Source organism: Bos indicus x Bos taurus, chromosome 8, assembly GCF_003369695.1.
Source record: "Bos indicus x Bos taurus breed Angus x Brahman F1 hybrid chromosome 8, Bos_hybrid_MaternalHap_v2.0, whole genome shotgun sequence".
Lineage (NCBI taxonomy): Eukaryota > Metazoa > Chordata > Mammalia > Artiodactyla > Bovidae > Bos > Bos indicus x Bos taurus.
In genome coordinates, this window is record NC_040083.1 from 39,186,964 (window position 1) to 39,199,629 (window position 12,666).

The 12,666-nt window shown below is 34.3% G+C and overlaps 1 protein-coding gene across 2 annotated transcripts in view; it reads right to left on the reverse strand.

The window, feature by feature from the left end:
* Positions 1-981: 981 nt before the first annotated feature.
* JAK2 (Janus kinase 2) overlaps positions 982-12,666 on the reverse strand; it is a 118,605-nt gene continuing 106,920 nt past the window's right edge. The window contains exons 23-25 of one of the 2 annotated variants that reach the window (XM_027549343.1): positions 3,911-4,028; positions 2,270-2,383; positions 982-2,020 (exon numbers count right to left, since the gene is read on the reverse strand). In XM_027549343.1, the coding sequence (XP_027405144.1) occupies positions 1,913-2,020; positions 2,270-2,383; positions 3,911-4,028 (340 nt within the window). In that variant the 3' untranslated portion in view covers positions 982-1,912. The remainder of the gene's footprint in view (positions 2,021-2,269; positions 2,384-3,910; positions 4,029-12,666) is intronic. The other variant, XM_027549342.1, reaches the window with a different exon arrangement.

Genomic DNA, 12,666 nt, shown 5'->3' on the forward strand with positions numbered 1-12,666 from the left:
AATACATTATCATTTTAGAAGATTTGTGTGTTTGGTAACTACATTTGGTAAAATGTTTTAAAGTAAGTGAAGGTCACTCAGTCGTGTCTGACTCTTTGCAACCCCATGGACTATACAGTCCATGGCATTCTCCAGGCCAGAATACTGAAGTGGGTAGCCTTTCCCTTCTCCAGGGGATCTTCCCAACCCAGGGATCGAACTGGTGTCTCCTGCATTGCAGGCAGATTCTTTACCAGCTTAGCCACAAGGAAAGCCCCAAAATACTGGAGTGGGTAGCCTATCCCTTCTTCAGGGGATCTTCCCAACCCAGGAATCAAACCAGGGTCTCCTGCATTGCAGGCAGATTCTTTACCAACTGAGCTATGAAAGAAGCCCAAATACTTTAAAGATAACATAAAAAGCATTTCTTCCCTTTCCTTCCAACAAAAAAACTCAAACTTTATGTGCGAGGCATTTTTTTTTCTTATATAATAAGCATTTAAAAAACCAGCTCTGAAAGTTAGAAAGATAATCTAAAGTCTTTAAGTAAAAAAAAAAAAAAATATATATATATATAGAAGCATATAGCACTGAAAATGAACTATTTTCTTTCTAACCAAAATTCCAAGTATTTTAAACTTTGTATAAATAACACACATACACACACAAACCCACCATATTTTAGGTATGATGTCTAAAATGGAGTAGCACTAAAATGACAACAATAATAAACAACCCTTTATACTTAATTGAAAACACTCATTTTTTTTCAAGATATACATTAAGAATTTTCTACTGGCATTTTTGAATAAAATTAATAATCATTTTAAAAAATCAATTTAATTTCTCCCTTGTATATAAGAATCTAACAACAACAAAAAAGATCTCTTTTATGATTGCAATAGATTTCTGAAATCCCTAAAATATACATTCTTTAGAAAAAAATTCCTAAACCACTGTGCATCTTAGTAGGCTTATATATATGAAAAAAAAAAATCTCTATTATAGCTTACACTTAAATTTAATGCATGACCATAGGTCCCAGGGATTGAAGAATCTTATTGGTAACCAACAGCTCAAGGGATGACAATATTCCTGGCATTTGTAATCTCAAAATTTTAAAAGAAAACTGTTCACGGTGGTCTTAGAAAAAATCTGGAGATAGTTATATTTAAAAAACATACGTGCCACAAACAGATACAAGGGAGACAAATAAGAAAATATATTGTGTTAATCTTTGTAAACTTGTTCCATTTCAAAATGTATTCTAGAGGGTCAGGAAAATTCCCTATACAAATAAAACTAAACATTTGTTCCCTTTGCTTTGAAAAATATTTACAGTACACAGAACAACAAGCTAAAGTATACACCTGCTTATATTGCTGGCCAGTGACATAAATGCGCGAGGACAAAAAGGTGCATATTCAATTATCTGAGCATCTTAATTTGTCTATAGAGTGAAGTTATCATAGAACTATGGAAAAATTATAAAACATTATTTATGAACGCCAGCCCCTGTGTAAAACATCACACAAGATGCCAAGGTGTCACACATTCACTATGGTAAAAACTGTACATACGTATTCTGTATATATTTAAAACTTACAATTTTTTAATCGCTTATAATTCTTAGTTGAAAAATGTCTAATTTTCTTTTTTTGCCAAAGAAAAGTGATGTTAACTGACTGATCAGGTTCCCCAAGTAGTTTACAAAACTCTTTGCTAAGGACTTTTCATCAATGTCTTTGGCTGGTATCCTCATGAAGAAAAACTCACTAAACTTCGAAAGTTTTAAGCAGGTATTTCCACACTTTTGCTGGCAAATATTGTGATATACATAATAATGATATACGTAACAAAAGTCCACAGCAATGTGAAATACAAAACTTTGTTCTGTAAGTCTATCCTGGTCTCAGAGTGAAGTTCATTTCTTTCATCCAGTCATGTTGTCCCTTATTTGATCAACTCGAACTGCTAGGTCTCTGAAAGAGGGGCGCTGGTTTACATTATTGTTCCAGCATTCTGTCATAATCACATATATCTGTAAAAGGGAAAATAAACCAAAATTACAATGAACACAAAGCGCCATTTTTTAATTGGTGAAGACATGAATTCGGAACTCCTACTTAATTTTTTCATAGAGGCGTATGTCATGGCTATACCTACATCCACAGTCATGTTTATGCTACTTATCTAAAAGTCCAGTGAACTGCATAAACTGACCTGAAATCCTTGGGTAAAAAGAGAAAGAAAATGCATGATTACTGTGGATAAAAAAAATTTTTGTTACCTCATCTGGGCATCCATCTGGTCTTGGTAATCTTCCATTATTCTTCAGGAGTTCTATCAAATGGAACACAATCATCTGTCCTTGTTTGTCATTGCCAATCATACGCATAAATTCCTGAAACACAAACCTACTTTTTAATCACATATTTTTGGTACATTTAATTTGAAGCAGAATTCTCAATTTCTTCCAGTAAATGGGAAAAATCCCATGTATGTATGTTTCCTTACCTTGAAACTTTTAAAAACTTTTAAAGACTATTTTAACTTCAAAAACTTCCTTTTCAGTCATACTTCATAAAAGATTGTTAAATGTGGAACCTCTACAATGCCATTTCTGTAACTATAACACCCTCAACACAAATCCCCTGAGAAGAATTCAAAACCAGTGAACTAAAAACACACTTTGTTTTAACACATCATATCACATTTCAGTTGAAATAAAAAGCTGAATGTAGAAGAGGACATAAAAAAATGCAGAATGAATATTAAAGCATAAATGGAATGGAGAGATGTTCATATGTTTAAATTTCATAAGATTAAAGTCTGAACCATAAGGTAGAGGAATATTTACAATGAACACATTTATTTAAATACAGAAGACTCTTGTATATTGGCAAGAAAAGTTACCAATATAAAAATGGGCAAAGTACATGAGGATACAATGCACACATGCACTTACCCCAAATGCCCAATAAATATGTACTCAAGCACACTAAAGGCAGAAATGCAAATTAAAATCAAATCGCTACAACTTCTCTCCCATCAATTTGGCAAAGCTGCGTGGAAATGTAACAGTCGACACGGACAAATGATAAAATACATACCCCTATGCACAGCTACTGAGAGTCTAATTGAGATACAGATTTCCTGGAGAGCATTTTGAAATCATCAAAATCTATTATATGTAAGAGCTCATAATATTTCACATATAATTACATTTTCACTCTAAGATGACAACCAGAGATAAACATAAATATTTATATATAAGGATAGCCACTATGTTCAATGAGTGTTACTTAAAAGGCTGAAAAACAGAAAATGATTGTCCAGAAACTATATCTTTATGTTGAAACATCACCAAGAAATTAGAAGTCATATTTGTAGTAAGTATTTATTAACATAGGAAAATGTCCATGTTATAATCTAATGAAAAAGCAGGAAAGCTAACTGTACAGTATGACTCATTTTATAAATAAAACTTTTTAATAAAATTTAATTTTTACATATAAAATTAAAAGAATCCTGAAAGAAAACATACTACAGTATTAAAGTGGTTACCTCTGAGTAGCTGAATTAGAGATTACTTTCATTTTCTTTTCTATACTGTCCTATATTAAAATTATACAATGAATAGAAAAAATATTATTTTAAAAGGTTTAACATTTGCAATAATTCCTGGGAAGAATGAGTTTATTGGATTTACTAAAAATAATATAAAGAGAATATATTAAACAGTACTATAATCCCCACCTTTCAAAACTTCAAGTTAATTTAATGAGTTAGTTTGGGGGTTATTTTGTTGCTTGTTGTCTTATAAATAACCAATAGGAACTCTAAAATAACCCTAAGTTTACTATTATTCTTTCGAAACGCTTTTCTCATGTTAAAAAAAAAATTGAAAGTAAACAAAAAGCATACTGACCGCTGGCGGGCTTTTACTCTTGTCAATATATGTGAAAAGTTCATACAGAACCACTCCAAAGCTCCAAACATCTGAAGCCACAGAAAACTTGCTCTCTGTCAGTGATTCTGGTGCATACCTGTAATATATTTAAAAGAGTTACTTGATGTGCCAACTCTTGATTTTACCTGCAAATCACTGGATTTAAAAACAAAATAAAAAACAAGGTGTACAGAAAAGGGTTAACACATCAGGCCTGAGTTTGCAATCATCAAAAAGGTCTGTTGGTTGAATGCTGACACTTGACTGGCACCTGGGATGTTATATTCAGGAGGGTTTCCACAATTCCCTAAATGACAGAAGTGGCTTACTGCACCTAAACCATTTCCGTAGACAATATGAGTCTAGAGTTTTGGTATATGCCAGACAGAAAATATCTACATGGATCAGTTCCAATAAAAACTGTGGGCACTGAGTCTCTATTAAGTTTCCTTAGTAGATGACATTTCACACGTGTAGTCAGAATTTATTGCTGGGGGAATTAAGTGTGTCCCATTTGACTTTACTGGGAGAGGACACTTGAAAACATGTGCTTGGTTTCCTCCAGGCATCGCCACAGAGTCTTTTCCTTTTGCTGATTTTTCTTTCTATCCTTTCTCTGTAAGAGTCATAGTCATGTTTATGACTGTATGCTGAGTCCTATGAGTCCTTCCAGTGAATGATCAAACCTGAGGCTGGTCTTGGGAACCACAACACACAAAGATAACTAAAAGCAAAAAAAAAAAAAAAAATTAATTTTGTCTCCTTAACACCAAGGTTAACTGCACAGTACTTTCAAAGAAATGGAAAAAAAAAAAAAAAAGCTGATCTTTCCAAGTTAAGCTTAAAATGAATCCAGATAAGTATTCTAGGGGGGCTTCCCTGGTGGCTCAGATGGTAAAGGATCTGCCTGCAATGCAGGAGACAAGGGTCTGATCCCTGAATTGGGAAGATCCCCTGGAGGAGGACATGGCAATCCACTCCAGTATTTTCGCTCGGAGAATCCATGGACAGAGGAGCCTGGCAAGCTGCAGTCCATAAGGTCAAACAGAGTCAGACACAACTGAAGTGACTTGGCATGCATGCAAGTATCCTAAAGAAAAAAGTGCCTTTTAAGCTGGAGAAGACTTGAAGCTATTAACATATAAAACAAATAACTGTTAATCTGAAAGGGGGTGATTAAAAGAGGGAACATAGAAAATAGAAAGTCACAGGGGAAAATGGTGTCATCCTTTCCCTCAAGTATTAACACTACCCAAGGGAGAATTTTGGCCAATGGATTATGCATATCATGGTCCACAATGTTTATATTCTGTTTATATTCATTAAAGAGAATAATGAAAGATCTGTTTTAAACTTAGATTTAAAATATGAATTATATGAACTGAATCTCTCCTTCAAAATCTCCTTCTCTCCTTCAGCCTATGGTTCCTCACTTCTAGAAATCCTTCTCTAACTACTTAAGGTCTTATGACCTCATGCTATTGAATTTCTATTGTACTTTCAGTCTATACTACACAATTTACCATTATTTTAATATTTATTTTAAAAATTTACAATTTAGTTATGTTAATCCCACAAATGGAATATAACCTCCTTGAAGAGGAGTACTACTTCCTCAACCTTTGCAAAATATTCTCTTACTTTGCTTTCATGAAAGCACTCTGTAATTTCTCCCTTCATTTTCACATTATATATGTAAGGATAAATACAAAGGAAAAAAGAAGCCCATGTAGAAAAGGAGAGAAAGGACTCTCTTCTCATTTACTTTAGAAAATGTAGAATTGTGAATTCTCTATTTGAAATGTATGTAAAAATCTTTTTAAAAGCTTTTGTTTAAAAGCCTCTTGCCAGGTTTACATATAGCAATGTCTTTCTCAAGAACCTGGAAACCACCTCTTCAGAATGCAGTTATCAAGGAAGATCATGCCCCTACATCCCAGTTTAAGTGGGAGGGCAGGAGCCTAACTTGGGCTGGTGCCTCCTGCAAGTTGCAAAACTATCTCCTATCATAAAAATATGAGAAGTTTATTTTTCCTTTGGATAAAGCCAATTAGCTAACACAAATGGGCACTCCTATTACTAAGTGAATTTAGGATGAACTTATGTGTGACAGATGATGCTGTCGAGTCCTCTTACTTGAGGACTAGTTACTGTTTATCCTGAGAACATATATGGAACGAGTTGAACTGTCTTGGCCATATCCAAGAGTGAGATTTCTTTCTGTTTTTTGGCAACCTCTTAGCAGACTGCTTATGGTGCATATTACTTTCTGGATTAATGTTTATTCAGTAACCAAAGTGTTTTCTTTCTGTTCTGTTTTGGGGGAGAGGCTTTCTGGGTTGCGAGGAGATTCATTTTTAATGGCATTTCCCCAGCACGTTCCCTCCTTTTCTCAATTCTCTAAAGTTGGGTTTCCCCCAGGTTCCATAATCAGAGCTTTTCCTCTCGTTCAAAAAAATTCCCTTAGATAGTATCATCCACTTACACACTAAGGTCTCCCAAATTTACAGCCACTTTATCTTTGACATTTCTTTTATGTTTCAGACTTACTTAAAATTTACACATTAAAGTTCCATAGGCAAAAAGAAATCCAGCCCACCTGTACAAGATTATTTTGCTTTCTCTGTGCAATCAATGAATGACATCAAATCTAACTCCCTAAACTCAAAATCTTAAGAATTATATTTGACTCATCTCTCACTCCAAAGTCTACTGAGTCACTAAGTTTCTTTAGTATGTCTTAGTTATGTCTCCAATCAGCCTCCCAATCCAATACTGCCATTACAGTCTTCGTTAGATCTTTATCTCATGACTAGTACAGATATCTTCAAACCAGGTGAGGAGTAAGCAGAAAAATATACAAATATTTCCAAGGGGCTCTATAGCAAGAGCAGTATAAGGATTTGTCATTAATTCAAAACCCTGCTTTAATAATTAAAAAAAAAAATCTCAGCAGAAGCCTTTTCCCTTAGTTCTTCTTAATACAAACCTACAGGGCAAGCTGTAAGCTAAACAACACTTGTGAACAATAAAAGCAATATAGATGACAATGATTCTTTTAAATGAAATTACATATTTTAAAAAATATGGTGGCTAAATCTGATGGATAAAAATTATTATTTCTTTCAAACTTTAGTGTTTACTTTTCAATAAGTTAGTTAAAATATATTCTGTCAACTCCTTCTGAAATATGTAAAAATTAGTTGACCTCATTTACTTACATAAAACACTTAATATTTTTACTTGCTACTATGAAAATAAAACAATATACTAACTATCTGATTAGTTTCTAGCAGTATATAGCTTTCTTTTTCATTAAACACATAAAATCTTGATCATGATCAATGATAAGGTTTCTGATTTTTATACAAGCTTCTTATTAGTGAGTCCCCAAAGTCAAACATCAGGCTTCCCAGGTGGCAATCCTGGTAAAGAATCCACCTATCAATGCAGGAGATGCAAGAGACATGGGCTGGATCACTGGGTGGGGAAGATATGCTGGAGAAGGAAATGGAAACTCATTCCAGTATTCTTGCCTGGAAAATCCCTGGTGAATTACAGTCTACAGGTTGCAAAGAGTTGACGCGACTGAGCAGCACAAAGTCAAACATCAGAGTTCAATTTCCCTAAAACATTTATTTACTGAAGGAGTAATAGGCCTTTTACCATATGCCTTACTTCATAAAACGTAATCTTAACAATATTTTATTCTGTATTATGTATTAGGAAATTAAGTAATGAGAAGCAATTTATCTTAATTGTTTAATAAGGAAATTAATTATACTAAATATATATCATTTTAAGCTTATCCTGCCCTGGAGGAGGGCACGGCAATCCACTCCACTATCCTCAACTGGAGAATCCCACAGACAGAGGAGCCTGCAGTCCTCCTCTGGACAGGAAGGCTACAGTCCATGAGGTCGCAAAGAGTCAGACACAACTGAAGCGACTTAGCATGCATGAATGCACATAAGCTTATCCTGATTTCCTTTGTGATTAATCTTTCCAGATATTCAGGAAGAAATACAGGGCCCAAAGCTTTAGGGGCCTTCTTTATGATAAGAATATAAAGTTAGGTATAAAAGTGAATATTTAAAATTAGAAAAGAAAGAATCTCAAAAAGAAGGAACTCTGACAGATATGCCTTGTTAGCTTCATTGTAAACTTGTCTCTCTGCATATGTGTTCTATAGTTTATAATGATTTTTTTAAAAACAGTATTTCATAACATTAACTACTTGAACTGAAAAATGAACTAAAGTTTTTTCTGTCGGAAAATAAGTGTATTTGTTTATGAGGCCTGGTATTGCTAAGCAGATTGAATGAAGGACATTCCTCATTAAGTGACTCAATCTTTGAGATAGAGCAAGGGATTGCCATATTTAAATTATGTATTTAAAAATTATAAAACATTATTTAAAATACTGTATCAAAATTAATATTCTGTTTCTTAACTTTTTATAAATGTATAAACAAGATGCCTCTACATGAGAGTAATACCATGATTTGAATTAATTTGAAAAAAAAATTTTGGCATACTTCCTGGAAACTGAGAAAATGAAAGACCCTAATGATTGGGTAGTAAATCCACTTTTGAAAATCAAGTGGGTTTAATTCTTTGTTTTCTATGAAATTGAAAACAGAATGGATCTAATGAAATTGCCAGCTAACAAATTCTATCAGTAGATCACTGCATATTGTTTTGCTTATCACAAGTCATAAACGTGAATGACATAACAAAACTCCTTCCATTTCCATCTCATTTATACAAAAAAGTTTTCTCTGTGCTTACAAAAACAAAAATAGACTTGGAATTTATGTTGAATCTGGTCCCCTTATAACAGTAAATAATATTTATCTAAGGCTATATGGACTAGTTGGAGGGGGAAAAAAAAAACTCCATATCTCATTAAGAAATGATTGCAATAAACATTTTTAAAGAACTAGTCAAATAACTAATCCAAATTAATAATTCATTTATATTGCATTGGAAATTGCACCCTGACAGTAACTTCAGTGATAGTTCAATCCAGAAGGAAAAAAATGAATAGTTTTGTGGTCACAGGAAATTTTAAAATTAATTCAATTTATATATGTATTTTGGTTACAGAGGAGATTATCAAGATATATTCCAAGTGCAAAATAAAATACATTATGCAGAATTCTGAGAAGGGAGGTGTAAACATAATTTTAAAGAGAAAAAGGAATAACATAAAGTTTCTATCAAAAAGACAGTCTCTTTCTATACCTTTTTAAGTGGGTGACAATCTTTATCAAGTTGCTGTGGCATTTGGATTTCACTGTATATCTCTAAAGGATTGATACACCTGGTATTAATGTCATTATTTATAATACTTTACAAAATATTTACAACCATATAAAATTTTAAAATGTTTCATAAAGAATACAGCTTTTGATAATTCTTTCAATGGGTATACATGCACAAAGGGTTTCAAAATCAATGACCTAGATACCTGAAAAAGTTGTCTAAGTAGTCCTCTCTGCTGTTAGCCTCTCCTTAACACAATGCACTCTCTATACCTCCAGTTCTGGTATGAAGTCCCCTATACACTAAAAATTTACTGACGTGCCCCCAAAGCTTTTGTTTATGTGGGTTGAATCTACTAATATTTACCATATTAGATTTCAAAACCAAGGAGACATAAAAGTATCATTAAAAATAACAATAAACCCAGTAATACTAGCATAAATAATATTTTTATAAAAAATAACTGTTTTCCAAAACAACAAATTTTGTATTTAGAGTTGTATGTTTTACATTTTTGCAAGTTTCTTTAATGTTGGTTTAATACACCTTTTTTGCACCTGATTTTTAAAAAAATTTTTATATGATTTTTAAAGGTTATACACCATTTACAGTTAGTACAAAATATTAGCTATATTCCCCATGTTGAACAAATATATCCCTGTAGCCTATCTCACGTCCAGTAGTTTGTACCTCCCATTCGGCCACCCCCATAATGCCCCTCCCTACTTGTAACCACTAGTTTACTCTCTGTATCTGTGAGTCTGCTTTTTTGTTATATTCACTAGTTTGTTGTATTTTTGATCCCAAATATAAGTGATATCATACAGTATTTATCTTTCTCTGTCTGACCCTCTAAATTCATCCATGTTGTTGCAAATGACAAAATTTCATTATTTTTTAAGGCTAAGTAGTATGCCCTTGTATGTGTATGTACATACAATTGCATCATGTGTGTATGTATCTATGTATACATAAAAGAGATTCATTTCAGAAGTAAAGACACACACAGACTAGATGGAAGGGAAAATATATTTATAAATACACATTTATACATATATAGGAGCACCAAAATATATAAAGCAAATATTATCAGACCTAAAGGGAGAAATTAAAAACAATACAATAACAACAGTAGGGGACTTTAACACCCCACTTACAGCAGTGGATAGATCATTTACAGAAAAATCAATAAGGAAACAGCTGGCCTTAAATGACATACTAGGTGAGATGGAGTTCAAAGCTATGTACAGAATACTCATTCTTCTAAGGTGCACATGGAATATTCCAAGACAGATCACATATTAAGCCACGAGTTGTCTCAATAATTCAAGAAGACTGAAATCATATCAACCATCTTTTCCAAGTATAATGGTATGAAATCAGAGATCACGATAAGAAAATTGGAAAACCACAAAAATATGAAGATTAAACAACATGCTGGGGCTTCCCTGGTGGTCCAGTGGTTAAGAATCCACCTTGCTTACTGGTTCAATTCCTCATCTGGGAAGATTGCACATGCCACGAGACAACTAAGCCCATGTGCCACAACTACTGAGTCCATGCTCTACAGCCTACAAGCTGCAGCCACTGAGCCCCTGTACAACTACTGAAGCCTGCACACCCTAGAGCCCATGCTATCCAACAAGAGAAGCCACTGCAACAGAAGCCAGGGCACTGCAATTAGAAAACAGGCCCTGCTAGCCACAACTAGAGAAAGCTGGAGCACAGCAACAAAGATCCAGTGCAGCCAAAAGTAATAAACATAAACTTTTAAAAATAAACATGCTACTAAACAACTAGTAGGTCAATGGAGAAATCAAAAGAGAAAAATAACATCCAAAGACAAATGAAAACAGAAATAAAGCACACCAAAATCTACTGAATGCACCAAAAGTAGTTCTAGGAAGGAAGCTCATAACAATACAGACCTACCTCAAGAAACAAGAAAAATCTAACAATCTGAATTTACACCTAAAGTAACCAGAAAAAGAAGATCAAAGTCCAAAGTTATTAGAAGGAGGGAAAGAACAAAGACGAGGGCAGAAATAAAGACTGAAAATGGCAGAAAGTGAAGAGGAACTGAAGAGCCTCTTGATGAAGGTGAAAGAGGAGAGTAAAAAGCTGGCTTAAAACTCAACATTCAGAAAACTAAGATCATGGCATCTGGTCCCATCACTTCATGGCAAATAGATAGTGGAACAATGGAAACAGTGACAGATTTTATTTTCTTAGGCTCCAAAATCACTGGATGGTGACTGCAGCCATGGTATTAAAAGATGCTTGCTCTTTGGAAGAAAAGCTATGACCAACCTAGATAACTATTAAAGTGCTGCACTCAATATGTCAGCAACTTTGAAAAACTCAGCAGTGGCCACGGGACAGGAAAAAGTTGATCTTCATCCCAATTTCCAAGAAGCAGAGTACTAAAGAATGCTAAAACTACCAGACAATTGAACTCATTTCCCATGCTAGTAAGGTTATGCTCAAAATCCCCTAACCTAGGCTTCAGCACTACATGAACCGAGAACTTCCAGATGTTCAAGCAAGAACAACTTGGAGATCAAGTTGCCAACATTCAATGGATCAAGGCAATTCCAGAAAAATATCTACCTGTTTCACTGACTACGCTAAAGTCTGTGACAGTGTGGATCACAAAAATCTGGAAAATTCTTAAAGAGATGGTAATACCAGACCATCTTACCATCCTGAGAAACATGTATGCTGGCCAACAAGCAACAGCTAGAACCTTATATGGAATAACTGACTGGTTCAAAATTGAGAGAGGAGTATGAAAAGGCTGTTTATTGTCACCCTGTTTATTTAACTTATACACAGAGCACATTATGCGAAATGCTGGGCTGGATGAGTCACAAGCTGTAATCAAGACTGCCGGGAGAAATATCAACAAATTCAGATATGCAGATGATACCACTTTAGTGGCAGAAAGCAAAGAGGAACTAAAGAACCTCTAAAGAGGAGAATGAAGAAGCTGGCTTAAAACTCAGTATTATAAAACCAAGATCACAGCATCTGATCCCATCACTTCATGGCAAATAGAGCAGGGGAAAAGGTGGAAGCAGTGACAGATTTCCTCTTCTTGGGCTCTAAAATCACTGCAGATGGTGACTGCAGCCATGAAATTAGAAGATGCTTGCTTCTTCGAAGAAAGCTATAACAAACCTAGACAGTATATTAAAAAGGAAGGACATCAGTTTGCTGACTAAGGTCCGTATAGTCAAGGCTATGGTCTTTCCAGTAGTCATGTATGGATGTGAGAACTGGACCATAAGGAAGGTAGAGCACCAAAGAATTGATGCTTTCAAACTGTGGTGCTGGAGAAGACTCTTGTGAGTCCCGTGGACAGCAAGGAGAACAAACCAGTCAATCTTAAAGCAAAAATCAATCAACTTTGAATACTCACTGGAAGGACTGAGGCTGAAGCTGAAGCTCTAGTATTTTGGTCACCT